This window comes from Hylobates moloch, unplaced genomic scaffold, assembly GCF_009828535.3.
Source record: "Hylobates moloch isolate HMO894 unplaced genomic scaffold, HMol_V3 SCAFFOLD_7, whole genome shotgun sequence".
NCBI classification, from domain to species: domain Eukaryota; kingdom Metazoa; phylum Chordata; class Mammalia; order Primates; family Hylobatidae; genus Hylobates; species Hylobates moloch.
The window spans coordinates 6,531,053-6,549,102 of record NW_026652282.1 but is presented as its reverse complement, the minus strand read 5'-3'; the positions used below and the strand labels follow the sequence as shown (position 1 = coordinate 6,549,102).

General features: G+C 47.4%; 1 protein-coding gene across 3 annotated transcripts in view; it reads right to left on the bottom strand.

Moving 5' to 3' along the window:
- SHROOM2 (shroom family member 2) overlaps positions 1 to 18,050 on the bottom strand; it is a 52,034-nt gene that overhangs the window by 13,361 nt on the left and 20,623 nt on the right. For all 3 annotated transcript variants that reach the window (XM_032756549.2, XM_032756551.2, XM_032756552.2), the window contains one exon: positions 1,879 to 2,574. In XM_032756549.2, coding sequence (XP_032612440.2) covers positions 1,879 to 2,574 — 696 coding nt within the window. The remainder of the gene's footprint in view (positions 1 to 1,878; positions 2,575 to 18,050) is intronic.

The following is an 18,050-nucleotide window of genomic DNA, read 5'->3' as shown; positions in this document are numbered from 1 at the left end:
ATACACTTTCCAACAAAGCCTCTATTCCTGATCATTTTTTAACAGAAATGGTCTCTCTTCTTAAAAACGGTCTTGACTTCCACATGAGAACAGTTTCATGAGCCTTGACTTCAAAATACGGACAGAACACAGTGGATCGGACCTTCCAGCGACCAGCCCTCATCAACTCACAAATTTCTCCTGGTAATGAGCTGTGCAGTCTGAGATCTTATTATAGCAGCCTGAAAGGAGTAAGACACTTTCCTTTCAGAACCTTACAATGTTACCAATTGAAAGGATATCTGAATGATCTTTAGATACATTTTAAATGATGTAAAGCCCACTTTTGGCCCACAGAGAAAACTGTGGTTACAATGCCTCCGCTGGAGATACAGGATCAGTATCAGTCATGTCCTTTCTCTGCTGAGTTATTTAGAAGCTAAGAAAAAAAATTATTTGAGACTCTAGAGCAGCGAGGTCCCACAGAGTTTTCTGCAGCGATGGGAATACCTGTTATCTGTCCTGTCCAGGACGGCAGCCACCCGCCACACCTGGTGTGACTGAGGACCTGCATTCATCGACTTGGTTTTCTTTTTCCCACGTTTACTCAGCACAGGGGACGGTGGGTCCTGTGCTGGGCGTGCGGCTCTACAGCAGGGTTCCCAGCCTAAGAGCAGCTGGCATCTGCAGTCGGACAATGCTCTGTGGGGGCCGTCCATGCACTGCAGACCCTGAGTGGCCTCCCTGGGCTCCACCACTAGATGCAGACAGCACCCCCCACTCCCATCCCACCTTAGGACAACAAAAACTGTCTCCAGACATTGCCCAATGTCCCCCGGGGGCCAAAATCACCCTCCACCTCCTAGGTTGAGAGCCACTGCTCCAGAGAATGAGGCAGAAGTTCTCCCCCTTCTTCCATTTCTCAATCCTTCAAGGCACTCAAGGAGGTGGTATTTGTGTGTGAAGAAAGCTAAACAGCCGGTGCTCTTTTCTGCACAGGGTCTCACTCTGTCACCCAGGCTGGAGTGCAGTGGTGCCATCCTGGCTTACTGCAGCCTTGACCTCCAGACTCAGGTGATCCTCCTACTTCAGCCTCCTCCCTGGGAAGCTGGGACTATAGGCACGCACCACCACACCTGGCTAATTTTTTGTAGTTTTAGTAGAGACAAGGTTTTGCCACGTTGCCTGGGCTAGCCTCGAACTCCTTCAGCTCAAGCGATCCACCTGCCTTGACCTCTCGACGTGTTGGGATTACAGGCGTGAGCCACCATGCTGGGCCTAGTGCTCTTGAAAGGTCAAGTTCCTGCCTGACATTCATCGACATCTCAATGGATGCAATAATTCCATGCCTGAAATCCTGATGATAGCACCATGAAATGTGAATGAGTATCCTTCTGCTTTAACAAAAGGTATATCCCCGCTTAGCTTTCTAACATTTAAAAAAAATCTGGAAAAAAAGGAGTAAGAAAATACCGGACACCATGAAAAATACCAACTTCACCTAAAGGTCGCATGCTTAGGGTAAACTCAATTCCAATCACAAATATTGACTGCATTAAAACAACAACAACAACAACAACAAAAACAGACCTCTACCCTGCAGATGCTTGTGGGTAATGCAGATATAAATGCATCTGGCTTGGAGGAAGGGGAAGATGTATCACCTATTCACATCTACCCCTGTTCCCGGCAGGAAACAGCAGCCCCCCAATGAGATAAAAATCCAACCACCACTGAAGCTTCACTTTCTGTCCACACAGTTATTCCCCAGTACTGACTTTAAGTCCAACGCCTTGAGCTAAAGCAAGGTGCCCAGGTGACTCCCCAGAAAGACCCACTGAGAACCCGCGTCCCACAGAAGGAGCCTCATGGGGAGGGAACGCCGTCGCAGGACAGTACCTGGTTGAATCCTCATCCTGGATGAGCAGGGGAGGTTTGTCCGTCAGCTTCTGGGGGGCGAACTGGGGCGAGGGGGAGCGCGAGGTCTCCATGGTGGCCGTCTGCAGGCGCAGGTGCTGCTGCTTGGGAGGGAGCAGTGCTTCTGGCAGAGGACGTGATGCGTCCCCACTCACATGCTGGCTTCCACGCTCACAGACAGTGGCCTTTGGGGTGTCCTGGGGCTGGGCACTGCTGAACACAGAGGGGCTGTGGGAGAGGGACAGGCGGGCCACACATACATCCAGGGACACAGGGGATGGCGTTGGGAAGGGCCTGCCGAGGACGGCCAGGGGGGCGTCAGCAGGTGCGCCGTCTGTGGCCCTGTATCTCCTGGGCTCGCGCTTGGGTGGCGGTGGCCTCTGTGGGGCTGGCCTCTTGGAGAGCAGGGCTGAGCTCACTGGCCACGAGTCTTGTCCTCGAGCATGCAGGGGTGAGCCAGGGCTCTGGGCTCGGGGTCCCAAGTCTGCTGGGGTGCTCTCCTCCGAGTATCTATAATCTCGAGGTAGGGTTCCCGCTCGGCCCCGGCCCTCCCGGGGCAGCTCTGGGGCTCCCCCGGAGTGAGATAGTTCAGAGAATGCGGGTGGGTTCGGTGCCTGCTGACTCGGTGGGTGCTGCTGTGATCCTGGGCTGCCTTCCCGACACTGGGCATCTGCTTGTCTAGAGGAAGAACAAGTACAAATTAATCAATGATTCCAATAACACCTTCCCACCACAAGGGACTGGACCTGCATCTTCACAATCCCCTTAAGCCACTTTCAGGAGTTAAATCCATATGCACTTTCCCACACCTGTCGCCACCGCAACTCCTCATGCAAGGTGGGGAGTCGTGACACACCTCAGACAACATGAGGCCGTCGACTGGCATGTCCCACAAGGGAACATGAAGCATTCAAGACACAGGCGCAAACATCACACACAGACACACATGCACACACAAATTGCATTTGTTTTTGCAGGAATAAATGAACAAAAATTTTAGGAACAACATTAATGTTTGTGGAAATTCTCACATATGGCTAGAATCAGAAATATTTACTTCAAGTCACAGTATTTTTATGTGGCTTATGGGAAATTGCCATATACAAAGGGGTAAACCTTTCTAAGATGAGGGGCAAATCAATTCTTTAATAAAACCTTGAAAATCAGTATTGTATTATGAAAATTAAGACCAACAAAGGCTCTTTTTAAGAGTTGGGGTCTCGGTCTGTCACCCAGGCTGGAGTACAGTGGTGTGATCATAGCATGCTGCAGCCTCGAACTCCTGGACTCAAGCAATCCTACCACCTCAGCTTCCCAAGTAGCTGAGACTATAGGTGCCCACCACCATGCTTGGCTAACTTTCAAAATTTTTGTAGAGATGGGATCTCACTGTGTTGCCCAGGCTGGTCTCAAACTCCTGGGTTCAAGTGATCCTCTTGCCTGTCTCCCGAGTAGCTAGAACTACAGGCGTGCGCCACCACTCCTGGCTAATTTTTGTATTTTTAGTAGAGATGGGGTTTCACCATGTTGGCCAGGCTGGTCTTGAACTCCTGTCCTCAAGGGATCCACCTGCCTCAGCCTCCCAAAGCGCTGGGAGGTCTGGTCCCAAAGTGTTGGGAGGGCAGGTCTGCTCTCAGCTTAGAGGAAGCTGAAGACACAGCACAGGCTTAGAAAACAAGCTGTAACCAAATAGCTCAAGCTCAGAGCTTCAGACAACAGCAACCCCACTCAGAGAAGTCGGATTTCTCATGTGCACCAGGCAGACACAAACAGAAACTCTTAGCTTGAAGTGTTATCAAAATAACTTGAACGGCTGGGCGCAGTGGCTCACATCTGTAATCCCAGCAATTTGGGAGGCTGAGGCGAGTGGATCACTTGAGGTCAGGAGTTCGAGACCAGCCTGGCCAACATGGTGAAGCCCCGTCACTACTAAAAATACAAAAATTAGCCGGGCATGGTGGCATGTACCTGCAATCCCAGCTACTCGGGATGCTGAGGCACGAGAAGTGCTTGAACCTGGGAGGTGGAGGTTGCAGTGAGCTGAGATCATACCACTGCACTCCAGCCTAAGTGACAAAGCAAGATTCCGTCTCAAAAAACAAAACAAAACAAAACAAAACAAAACTTGAACACAGCTATGCATGGGTTAGAGAACAATACATCTGTCTGGTTATAAAACACAGAATGACATTAAAATACTGCCAAACTGATTTGCATTCTGAGAAGTGCTCTCACAGGTCGGATGTCTCCCCCACATTGCATTTCCATATTCAATGGTTCAGTATTCAATATTCCATTTCATTTCGATATTTCTTTTTTTTTTTTTTTTTTTTTGAGACAGGGTCTTACTCTGTTGTCCAGGCTGGAGTGTACAGTCTGGGCTCACTGCAGCCTCTACCTCCTTAGCAGGTGATCCTCCCACCTCAACCTCCCCAGCAGCTGGGACCACAGGTGCGCACCACCATGCCCAGCTAATTTTTGTATTTTTGTAGAGATGGAGTTTCACCACGTTGCCCAGGCTGGTCTCAAACTCCTGGACTCAAGGGATCCATCTGCCTTGGCCTCCCAAGTGCTGGGATTACAGGTGTGAGTCACTGCGCCCAGCCTCAATATTTCAGCATTCAATAATTCCTTTCATTCCAAAGAGGTGAAGTACACTTGAACTTTTTTTCCCTTTAAAACTCCTGAAATCTATCAGCCATAGACCCACTTGAAAGCACGTGGTACCCGTTATTTGAAAGTGCCATGTATTAGTTCGTTTTCATGCTGCTGATAAAGATATACCTGAAACTGGGAACAAAGTGAGGTTTAATTGGACTTAGAGTTCCACATGGCTGGGGAGGCCTTCGAATCATGGCAGGTGGTGAAAGGCACTTCTTACATGGCAGTGGCAAGAGAAAACGGAGGAAGCAAAAGCGGAAACCCCTGATAAACTCATCGGGTCTTGTGAGACTTATTCGCTATCATGAGAATAGCAGGGGAAAGACCAGCCCCCATGATTCAATTACTTCCCCCTGGGTCCCTCCCACAACACGTGGGAATTCTCAGAGACACAATTCAAGTTGAGATTTGGGTGGGGACACAGCCAAACCGTATCACATCACCACATCACAGAAACAGATAATTAAATGAACTACAATTTATTGCTAAGATCCAAGTGCCTTTTGTCACCCACTGATTAAAAAGGAACTCTATTTGCAAAGTGCCTTCTGCAGAAGTGCTCCGAGATCCACCCACAAACGAAAGAGAACGCACCTGCAGGGAGCAAAGGCCCTGTGAGAAGTGAACAATGACATGGAGCAAGAAACCCACTGAGAAACTGGACGGCAGGCTGGCTCCTGGCTTCCCTCCTAATCAGAAGGTGCCCACAGGCTCCTTCCCATCTTCCTAGAGGGCCAAACTACAGGAGCTGGGCGCTCTGTTCTCAGGGGAGTGGCGTGTGCTGCATCGTCACTTCCCACGCCAGAAGTGCAGCATGGGGCGCTCCATCCCAACACTGCACTTCATTCAGACCTGCAGCAGCACAGCAATGTCTGGACCAAGTTTGCCCCCCACCCCCACCTTGCAAAGTCAAACTATAAAATCACTAAGTGGTTTTTATTGTCACAGTTGATAAGAATCTGGGCAATCAGGGTCACCAACACAAACGAAGAAAAGGACCAAAAATGGGGACTGGGGACTCGCTGGGGTCATATTCCAACTTTTGTTTCTAACTGGTTCCAAGAGGCAGCTCTGTAGGTTGTGTGTGTGATTGGTCTACGTCGTGCTTGTACACAGATGCATGTCTATGTGTTAGATGCATGTCTATATGTTGTATGCATCTGGTGTGTATGTGCACAGATCTATGTGTAGATGTTGTCTGTGTCTATGTTGTGTGTGTGCAGATGCATGTTGTATGTGTGTAAATGTCTGTCTGTATGTACACTGTGTGTGTGCCTGGGCTGCCTATGTGTGTAGATGTATATCTCTGTGTAGATGTATGCTGTATGTGTATGGCTGGTTGTTTGTATGTGTAGATGTATGAGTCTGGGTTGTGTCTGAATGTACACGTGTCTGTGTGTAGATGTATGTTGTATGTGTATGCCTGGGTAGTACATGTGTGTAGATGCATGTCTCTGTGTCCATGTATGTTGTATGTGTGTGCCTGTGTTGTATGTTGTATGTGTGTGTAGGTATGTGCGCCTGTGTTGTGTCTGTGTGGAGATGTATGCTGTGAGTGTGTGCCCGGGTTGTATATGTTGTATGCATGTGTAGATACGTGTGTCTCTGTTGTGTCCGTGTGTAGACAAGTGTCTGTATATATGTATGTATTTCTCTTTGCCATACTTCTAAGGATAAAATAAATGGTGACAGCAAGATCCAGAGATAGAGCAAGCAAGGCACTAAGATGACTTAAGACTTTGTGTCTTCGCACAAGCTCCAGGAACCCACTGCAGCAGGAAGTTCGGCCACACAAAGGAACATTTCAAAGGCAGCTGCACTCTAGGATCCAATTGATATTCAGCCTTGGTTGGTGTTCATTCTCATGCAAAACATGCTAATGCCACGTTGCCAAGGAGACAGCTGCTTGCACAGTTCCCAGAGGGGAGAGGGCCGGCAGGCTCCAAGCAGCAGAGGCTTCAGAGATCTGCGACATGGAGCCCACGGCCCTGCCATTCTCCTAGGGCTGGCCGCCACTGAAGGAGACGGAGCATGAGGCTCTACAACAGCACCTCATAGCCAAACAGAACTTACATGAAGGGGACAAACCTGCAGGAGTCACCCAACATGCTATGACAGGACCGAAACCACTGTTAGGAAAAAAACAAACACTCTAGAGATCCTGTTGGCATTACTCTATTTTTGCTTCCACGATGAGACAGCCAGCCCCATCTCTGAATGCAAGGTCTCCTTGCACTGCTCCTGCCTCCACACAGCCCTCAGCATGGCTGGTTCCTTCTCACACAGCCCTCAGCTCTCCCAGTCCTGCCCTGACATCACCCCACCTCCAGGTCACGCCCCAGCAAGGGGACTCTCTCAAATCATCCCATTGCTCACCTGCCTCCACGCTCCTCCCTGGGCTGAAAGCACCTCTACAGAGGGCAGGGATCTGGGTTATTTCCTTCAGGGCCTTGCAAGCAAATATTTATTACATGCATTATGTTATGCCTTCACTTGAAATTCCCACAATGTAAATGCACTTGTTGCTTTCAATCACTTTCACTTTTTTGTGCAGAATTTTAAATGGAGAGAAGCTGCATTTTTTTTCAAGACACCATGGTTAAGTTCTCTGTGAAAGGACCTTGTGTATGAATGTTCCCAACACAACTAAACAGCTTTGAACTGCTCTGTAATCAATAATCCACCACTGTTTTCTGAATAGGGTTAACAATTATCTTTAGCAAGGAGGATGGGAAAATTTCCGAATCTTGCAGATGACTTAAGGAACACACACCACAGGGTCCTCCTCACCTACTTTTTTTTTTTTTTTTTTGAGACAGAGATAGGGTCTTGCTGTTTTGCCCAGGCTGGAGTGCAGTGGCATGATCACGGGTCACTGTAGCCTCGACCTCCCAGGCTCAAGTGACCCTCCTGCCTTAGTCTCCTGAGTAGCTGGGACCACAGGTGTATGCCACTATGGCCTGGCTAGTTTTTAAATTATTTTGTAGAGATGGGGTTCATCATGTTGCCCACGCTGGCCTCAAACTCCTGGGCTCAAGTGATCCTTTTGCCTTGGCCTCTCAAAGTGCTGGGAGTATAGGCATGAGCCACCGCCACAGGCATCATAACTACCTTTGGTGTCAATGATGGGATAGGGATGCATTCTGATTTGCAGACACACAACACAGGTGCTGCTGAAATGCTGCCCTCGATGAACTCCAGTGTCTGAGTGCTTTCTAAAGTACAGGTTAAACATCTCTCTTCCGAAATGCTTGGGACCAGAAGTGTTTTGGATTTCAGACATTTTGGATTTTGGAATATTTACACATACATAATGAGACATCTCGGGGGTGGGACTCAAGTCTAAACCTGAAATTCATTTTGTTTCATATACACTTTATGTATATAGCCTGAAGGTAATTTTATACAATATGCTTAATAATTTTGTGCATGAAACAAAGTTTGTATCCACCGAACCATCATAAAGCAAAAGTATCAGTCTGTCTGCCACCCATGTGCACAATCTGTGGTTGTCTGGCATCTCCGTCATTCCAGACTCTGAATTTATATGCTGCCAACAAGCAATAATTTTCCTACACTTACTGATGTATAAGCACGCAACAGTGAAAAGCACGATATACCATCAATACAGTGAGAAAGGAATGTGTCCAGGGTAAGTAAGCAGCACAGCAATGGCACCAGAACACCCGCCTCAGCTGTGAGGCGCCAGCAACAGCAAACAGCAGCAGCTTGCCCAGTCTCTACCTGCATTCTCACTGCGACCCATCCCACGAGATCAGCTGTGGAATTTTTCATTTGTGGCATCATGTTGGTGCTCAAAAAGTTTTGAACTTTGGAGCATTTAAGATTTCAGACCTTCTGATTAGGGATGCTTGAGCTGTGCTAGCTGCCTGTGACTTGAGGTTTCCCCGGGCAGACACATCCAATTGGGATCCATCACGTGCCAGCTACGTGATGTCAGGCAGGCAACTACCCAGAAAGCTGCCTCTCCTGTACGAGTTGATCACAGGCCACATCGCATAGGATGGTGGTGAGCTAGCAGCAGATAAAGGCCCTGGTGTGGGAGACGGAGTTGCGTGGGCTTCCTACGAGCCAGGCACCTGCTGAGCACCTAAGACCAAAGCGTCAGTCTGTGATGGGGCAGACCCGGACACAGGCCTCCGTGACACCAGCACCATACAACCTTCTTCCCAAAGCATAACACCATGCAACACTCCCAGCCAATAAGATAGGAAGGGCACCCCTGCAGCCGACCAAGCCAGCCAGTGAGGGGTATAAAAGGTGCCCAGAGAGCTCTGGGCAATGGCACTGCCTCATTTTTACAATGAAGAGACAAAGTGAACACATTTCCCGTGGATAATGACAGTGAGGTGTTTCCTCCTTTCATTTACATATTCTGCTAACTTATGCCATATACAAACATATTATACACAAGCATAAGGTCAAAAATAGCAATGGATAGGGCAGTATCTGTGGTGGCCCAAGAGTCCTCTTGGAAAATGTATGCTACAAAGCCAGGGTCTGGACCGGAGCTGTGTGCACAGAGCACAATTATCTCATGGGACAACTGGGGTAGGGCCCAGCATTGCTGCTTCCAAACAGAGCCAGGTTTCCATGAGCATGGAACGCGGAACGCTCAGTAACTCAAACGTCAACTCAAGCTCAACACTGACAGTTTGAGGTTATCATTTAGAAAGCACTCCTCCATTGGTTGTGGGCATAAATAGAAGGGATTCTGTAAAGCGTAGAATTTTTATCAGGAATCACAGGTAGCTGGTCTGCCCTTCAGCCTGGTGAGGTGTATCAGATGCTGCCAGGCAGGTGTTCACCCGCTGAAGAATGACGGCGCCACCAGGCCTCAGAATGCGGGTCAGGCAGCTGAGAACCAGCACACCCATGCATTCTGAGCACAAGTCTCCCGAACGAGTCCCTGGTGTCTCCACTGTCCTTCCCAGGCCCTGGGCAGCTCTTACAGACACACACCCTTGGGGAGGCACAGGTGGAAAGCTCTTTTGCCAACACAGCACTCCATAAAGGCCAGATGAGGTGGAAAAAGGAGACAGTGGGGAAGGCGATGGAGCCCAACAGAGGCAAGAAACCAACCAAGCGACCAACCAATCAATGCTGAGATGTATTAGAAACATTTTAAACAGTGTGAACACCTGGGAACAACGGCACCAAACACACTCTCCTTAGACATACCAATTTACCAGGCTGAGCACAGTGGCTCACACCTATAATCCCAGTGCTTTGGGAGGCCGAGGTGGGAGGAATTCAAGACCACTCTGAACAACAGAGCAAGACCCAGTCTCTACAAAAAAATAAATAAATAAATAAAAATAAAAATAAATAAATAAAAATTAGCCAGGTATGGTGATGCATGCCTGCAGTCCCAACTACTCAGGAGGCTGAGGTGAGAGAATCGCTTGACCCTGGGAGTTCAAGGTTGCAGTGAGCCATGATCACACCACTGCACTCCAGCCTGGGTGACAGAGGGAGACCCTGTCTCTAAAAACAAATGAAAAAAGCCTGGGTGTGGTGCCTCGTGCCTGTAATCCCAACACTTAGGGAGGCCAAGGCAAGAGGACTGCCTGAGGCAAGGAGTTTGAGACCAGCCTGGGCAACATAGCAAGACCCTGCCTCTACAAAAAATTGGAAAACCAGCCAGGCATGGTGGTGTGCACCTTTAATCCCAGCTACTCAGGAGGCTGAAGCGGGAGGATTGCTTGAGCCCAGGAGTTGGAGGCTGCAGTGAGCTATGATCATGCCACTGCACTCCAGCCTGGGTAACAGAGTGAGACTCTGTCTCTAAAAACCAAAAAAGAAATATTGATTTACCGTAGGACTTCCCAGACTGTGAGCACCAGCAGGCTAGAGGCTGTTTGGTTGTCCTTTGCATGCCCAGCTTTCAGTCATAAAAACAACATTTGCCCAATGAACAGATAGACCAGCTAGTGATGACAAAGGACACAGCTGTTCTCACAGGCTCTGCTGCAACTTGGTTCCCTGTTGGAACCACCTTCAGGGAGGACAACAGCCCTGAACCATCCTTAGGTCAGTCATTTCTCTACTGCCATGTCTCTGCTGAAGCTGCTCCCTGTATGCCAGGATTCTAGTGCCATGTGGGGAAAGCAATTACTCTAGAAAGTCAGATGCATTTAGTGTTTCTTTAGTGTCTTCACAGATGGATAAAAAGGTCTGCTGCTTCCTTTGGGTTTTATTTGTGCTTGCAGGGACTTGGATGGCAAAGAGTAATGAAGTTGAATTAGAGAGGCTGATAAATCACTTGTGGTTAAGAAGGGGAGGAGACAGAGAAGATTAAAAGAGCAATCCAAAGCACAGATGATCCAAATCATAGTTACAGGCACTGATTTCTCGAGGGGTTAATGCGCAATAACAGAACCTACCCAGATTTGGAGATGATAATGTGGGATGGCCCCTCAAGTATCGGACCCTGAGTATGTCTTCAGCACACACATTTTGAGGATCTGTTCCAGGCCTCTATTGTCTGCCTGGAAAGCCTCATTCTTGGTTCCAGAATGTGAGCCCTGGGAGCTGGGCTCTCCTGCCTTGATGAGGGCCAGGCCTGGGAGAGGTGGGAAATAGCAAGGGCTGGCATGCCTGCAAGCCTGTGTTCCAGGGAAAGCCCTCCAGGCAACGTGGATGTTGAGCCAGCCCCGGGAATCTCTGCTTTACAGGAACTCTCCCTCCGGAACTCCCAGCCTCCCACTTTCCTACCCACTTCCTTTAGATATTCAAAGCTATTCCTAAAGTTTTCATCGCTGCCTTGGCATACCCCTCTCAAATGAAATTACTCTCATCTGTGAAAATGGTAAGATTGAGTGCACCACCCCCCTACCACCCTCTTCCAGGCCTGGAGGGACTGATCCACATTCCTCCAGCCAGGAAGGCTTCTTGAACCCTGTATCAGTTCGTCTCTGCTAACTGTAACAACTTCAAAAGGCAGCTTGTGGAGGTCCACTCTGGTTCACATATGGACTACTGCTCCCAGCAGCAACTAAAAAGAGGCCAGAAAAGTTATAAAATCATAGGGTTTACAAATTCATCAGACTCCCCACACACATGTAAAAAGCCTCCCCATCCCCTCTCCCTTAGTGTTCTCTTCATAGTGCTTTCAAAATGAGCAATAAAAGACATGTGGGTTTTAAAAATTAGTATTTGTCTTACCTTCTAGACCAGGAGTTTGCAAACTAGAAACCAAGGGCCAACTCTCCACTGCCTCCTGGTTTTGTAAACGAAGTGTTATTGGAACACACACACGTCCCTCATCAAAAGCTGAGGAGAGCTACATGAACTCAATTCCAGAAAGTCTCAAGCCCTTCACAAGAGAGAAAAGACCATGGCTTCTGAGTCCTAGTGAAACTGTGTGAGGAAGGAGACTCTCACACACCTGCCCTGCGACCCAGCCAGTCCACCACTCCCAGAAAACAACTCTCTCACCCAAGTGAAACAACACAAGCCCTCATTCATGCTGGCCAAACACTGCCCACCCACTGGTGAGTGGATCAACCAGTGGTGCTGTATTCACAGAAGGGAACACTAGCCAGTAATTTAGAAAAACTACCGAGACACAGCAATGAGAATGGGTCCCAGGGGCACGACCCTGAATGAAGGGTCAACCGCCAAAGAACGCACAAGTAGGGTCCAGTTTACACGAAGCTCAAGAAGAGGCAACACTCACTAGGGTCACACATCAGGGAGGGATGGTTGTGGGGCAGGGTTTCATTGGAAAGAGTACAAAGGAGCTTTCTGGAACTTGCTGTTTTGACTATGAGGTGTATAAAGTTATCAAAACCAGCCAGGCACAGTGGCTCATGCCTGGAGTCCCAGCAACTTGAGATGCCTAGGCAGGAGGGTCACTTGAGGCCAGGAGTTTGAGACCAGCCTGGGCAACATAGCAAGATCTGGTACCAAAAGAAAAGTTTTTAAAAAAATTATCCAAGTATGGTGGCATGCACCTGTAGTCCTAGCTACTCGGAAAGCTGAGGCAAGAGGATCACTTGAATCCAGGAGTTCAACGATGCACTGAGCCATGATTGTGTCACTGCATGCCAGCCTGGGCAACAGACAGAGATCTCATTCCTAAAAAACAAACAAACAAGTCCCAACAATTCCTTTGAAACTCCTTCCTTCAAACAAGTGGAGCTTGTTAGAAGTAGGCTGGACTCTGACTCCTTTTGAACAAGCAAAATATGGCAGAACTCACATGTTCACTACAACATGAGCTATTGTGAATAGTTCACTTGTGTGAACTATTTATATTGTGAATGCCAAGGCGTGGAAGCCACCTAAGCAGACATTGACAGATGAGTGAATAAAGCAAATGTGATGCGTGCATATAGAGGAATAGAAAAGACTTAAAAAGGGGGGAAAGCTTGCCATTTGTGACAACATGGATGAGCCTACAGCACATTATGCTAAGTGAGACAAGCCAGGCACAGAAAGACAAGAGCTGCATGGTCCCACTTACGTGAAGAATTTTAAACTTTCAAATAGAATGAATGGTGGTTGTCAGGGGATGGGGGAAAGGGAAACAGGGAGGTACTGGTGAAAGGGCACAAAGTTTCAATTACACAAGATGAATCAGTCCCAGAGGCCTACTGCACAGCACAGCATCTGTAGTTAATAATTCTGTATTGTACATTTACAAATTTGCTAAGAGGGTAGATCTTATCAATGACAACAACAAAAAGGAGGGTTGACAGGGTGGGAGAAAACTTTTAGAGGTGATGGATCCATTTAAGGCACTGATTGTGGTGATGATTTCACAGGCATATAGATACTTATCTCCAAATTCATCAAATTGTATACATTAAATATGTACAGCCTTTTATATGTCAATCATACCTCAATAAATTGGTTTAAAAATGTATGGCGGAAGTGCCGATGTGTGACTTCTGAGACCAGATCACACAGGCATTGCAACTTCCTCCTTCCTCTCTCCTGAGGATAACTCACAGTGGGGAAGCCAACCACCATGTTGTGAGGACATTCAAGCAGCCCTATAGGGAGATCCATGTGGGGAGGAACTGAGGCCTCCTGCCAACAGACATATGGGTGCCCTCTTGGAAGCGGATCCTCTAGCTCCAAGCAAGCCTTTGGAAGACGGCTGTCCTGGCCCACATGTTGACTGCAATCTCAGGAGATGCTGAGCCACAATACCCCAGCTCATCTCCTCCCTAACCCTCAGAAAGTGTATGAGATAATACATGTTTAGTGGTGTTCAAGCCACCAAATCGATGGATGATTTGTTACGCAGCAAGGTAACTAATGCAATTATTCTACTCTTTATGCTATAATGATCAAGTGATCTGTGGCTGGCTTTTTGTTTTCAATGTATACACAGGGAATTTTGAGGAGGAAGCAGACCAGAAATAAAACTCATAAACACATCAGGTTATCTGCTTCTAAAAATCTGATATGGACACAATTGGTACCCTAACTGGATTCCATGCCAAGATTCCCAACAATTGCTTATAGCATACTAGCTGACTTTTTTTTTTTATTACTATATTTCTTTAGGTTAAAAGAGAAAAAAAAATCATATCTGAATCTCTGTGATAAATACTATCTTACTGTGGCAGATATTTTCACTTACCTCAATAGTAGTTTTAGAACCATCTGGGTTGCGTAATATTTATTAGGTATGATCTATTATTGACAAAAGCTTAAAGCTACTAAGGTCTGGGCAGAGGTAACAAGCAATGTATGAATTTGGGTTTACCTTACACCTTGTTCCCTACACCTACATGCTCTTCTGAGCCACAAATTGTGTGAATTTCTAGACATCTAGGATGGATCTAGGAGGTGTTCATATTACCAAACACTTTCACCTGTATTCTTTTCACCTCCACAACTCTATCGGGGTATCAGTCACAGCCCATAAAACTCATTGACTTGAGAGGTACTGTCTGATGAGTTGTAGTGAGCTGAGATGTCTGTCTGATGAGTTGTGGTGAGTTGAGATATGCTGTCTGATGAGCTGTAGTGATTTGAGGTGTCTGATGAGTTGTAGTGAGTTGAGATGTCTGTCTGATGAGTTATAGTGAGTTGAGATGTCTGAAGAGTTGTAGTGATTTGAGATGTCTGTCTGATGAGTTATAGTGAGTTGAGATGTTTGTCTGATGAGCTGTAGTGATTTGAGATGTCTGATGAGTTGTACTGAGTTGAGTTGCACTCTGTGATGAGCTGTGGTGATTTGAGATGTCTGTCTGATGAGCTGTAGTGAGTTGAGATGTACTCTCTGATGAATTGCAGTGAGTTGAGATGCCCTGCCCTACCTATGCATGCCTGGTGGTTCCCAAATCTCTGTTTTGATTCGCACTCTTTGGGACCCTCCCCAAGGAAGCCATTCCTGTTCTGAAGATCCAGTGAAATGCGGGGCTGGGTGTAGCGGTTCACGCCTGTAATCCCAGCAGTTTAGGAGGCTGAGGGGGGCAGATCACAAGGTCAGGAGATCAAGACCATCCTGCCCAACATGGTGAAACCCTGTCTCTACTAAAAATAGAAAAATTAGCTGGGCATGGTGGTGGGCGCCTGTAGTTCCAGTTACTCAGGAGGCTAAGGCAGGAGAATCACTTGAACCCGGGAGGCAGAGGTTGCAGTGAGCCAGTATCATGCCACTGCACTCCAGACTGGCAACAGAGCGAGATTCCATCTCAAAAAAAAAAAAAAGCAATCTTCTCTATAAAACATTTCCTGGACCCATTGACACAGATATGCCTTTCTTCTCTGAACTTGCACAGTACTGAATCTCTACCTGTTGATTCCTAGACAGCACTTCACCATTCTGTGGTATTTTCATTTAGTATCTCTCCTCCTAGCTGAAATGACTGTGCTCACTCCTGCCTCATCTACCTCTGTATTCCAGGTCCAACACAATGCCTGGCACAAAGCAGGTTGCAGCAAAAGCTCACTGAGTCAACAGGAAAGAAGGAACAAAGAAACAAAGGAAGGGAGGAGGGAAGAGAGAGGAAAGGAGCAGAAAGCAAAGCAGGCAGCCTGATGTGCTTGGGCCTTCTGAATCCCATGCTCCTCAGCCATTCATATGTATGTTGCGATCTGAACGCCTGTGCCCTGCCTCCCAAATCCGCAAGTTGAAATCTTAACCCCAATGGGATAGGATTAAGAGGTGGAGCCTTTGGAAGGTGATGCAGTCAGTAGGGTGACGCCTTCATGAATGGATTAGTACCCTCATAAGAAGCACTCAAGGATAGCATTGTGGCTCAAGCGTGTAATCCCAGCACTTTGGGAGGCCAAGGTGGGAGGACTGCTTGAGGCCGGGAGTTTGAGACCCTCCTGGCCAACATAATGAGACTCCATCTCTACAAAAACAAACAAAATTAGCCAGGCATGGTAGTACATGTCTAAAGTCCCAGCTACTCAGGAGGCTGAGGTGGGAAGATTGCTTGAGCCTAGGAGTTTGGGAGTTTGAGGCTGCCGTGAGCTGTGATTGCACCACTGCACTCCAGCCTAGAGTGACAGAACCAGACCCTGTCTCAAAAAAACAAAAGATACGCGAGAGAGTTTGCTTCCTCTCTCTGCTCTCCCTCATGTGAGGACACAGGTAGAAAGTGCCATCTGTGAATCGGGAATCCACAGGCCAGCACCTTGACGTTGGACTACCAGCCTCCAGAAGAACTGTGAGCAATAAAAGTCTGTTGTTTAAGCCTCCTAGTCTATGGTAATTTGTTTTAGCAGTGTAAACTGGCTAGGACAATTTCTGTATTATCTTCACTACTAATAGAGGACAAACTCCTTCAAGAAAGGTTCTGTCTGTGCCTGATTCAACTTTGCATGCAGCACAGCACCCGACCTCGAGAATGCTAATTGTTAAACAGGGAGATAACACACTGATGTCACAGACCTGGCCACAGAGACTGCAATTCTTCTGATCCTAGCGGTGATTAAAACATAGGGGCAAACAGACAAACAAATCCCCTTAGACTTCCAGTGTGCTGGAGCTGAAGGGCCTAGGAGAGGATTCCATACTAAGTGAGAGGTGGACAGCCCCAACTCCACTCCACAGCCATGTCCCAACTCTCCTCTTCCACTGTAACGTCACATTTCCACAATTACTACAGAAACAGATTCTGTTAGGCTCACTTGCCCAGTAAGAACAATAAGAGGTCACTAAGTTTTTCCATAAAATGGTGACTGTAATAACAATATTGGCCGGGTGTGGTGGCTCACGCCTGTAATCCCAGCACTTTGGGAGGCCAAGGTGGGCGGATCACAAGGTCAGGAGTTCGAGACCAGCCTGGCCAATATGGTGAAACCCTGTCTCTACTAAAAATACAAAAAAACGTTAGCTGGGCGTGGTGGCGCATGCCTGTAATCCCAGCTACTCGGGAGGCTGAGGCAGGAGAACTGGTTGAACCCAGGAGGCAGAGGTTGCAGTGAGCTAAGATTGCACCACTGCACTCCAGCCTGGGTGACAGAGCGAGACTCCATCTCAAAAAACAACAACAACAACAACAAAGAACCACAATATTAACTGGTGACTGAGACGCTCTTTGGTGTTCAGAACGTGTTTCTACGTATGTTTATGTGGTCCCTACTTACTTTGATCTATGTATACCCTAAATGATGAAATGTTTAGAAGTGTCTCACGCAGGAAAACAAACACACAACTTGAGTATCAAAATGAACATAAAAACATCACAGTGAGAGCAAATGTAAACAAAAAGCAGAAAGGCACAAGCAGGGGCAAGCACCCTTAGGCAAAGAACAGACCGGACCCTAGAATGTACAGAGGTCCTACGGTTGTGCTTCCAATAGGACCACGAGTTTCCTGTCAACCAGAGAAAAAGATGGGAACTACGATGAGTTAGGGTTGTCGGAAAGCTGGGCACTTCTTAATTGTTCCACAGAGACAATTTTCCTACCAGCCTTCCGAGATGGATGTCTCCACCTCCTAGGGAATTCATGCTGACAGAGCTCCTGGTGGTTACACCTTCTGCGACACACATGGTAACAAGAGACCAGTAATGGCGATGCACAACCACCAGAAGCCAGTAGCCACCAAAAGGCAGAACTGGCCACACGGAGGCTCCAGGTGCAAGGGCGACAACACTAAGATTCAACACACTTGTATGTCAAAAAAGTCGAACTCTAACCACCCACTAACATCTGGAAGGCACACAGCACACGGCAGGGATGTTATCTGCAACCTAAATGACAATAATCAAGAAAGGGCTCATCTTCAGTAGGAAAATGAACATGCGCTGAAGAGTAATGTACAAAAGAAAAAACACAAACGGCTAGTCAGTGCACCAAAAAAGTCTGACTTTGCTAGTCCCTGAAGAAATGCAAGTTAAAAATGAAATAACTTTTTTGCCTATCAAGCCACAGAATTTTAAAAATGTCTAATATTGACAAAGTCTTGGAAGAAGTAGGACTGTCCTGGGCGATCGGTGCCTAGAGTGTAAACAGTAAGCACACACTTTTTGGAGGGCAACGTGGTGATATTT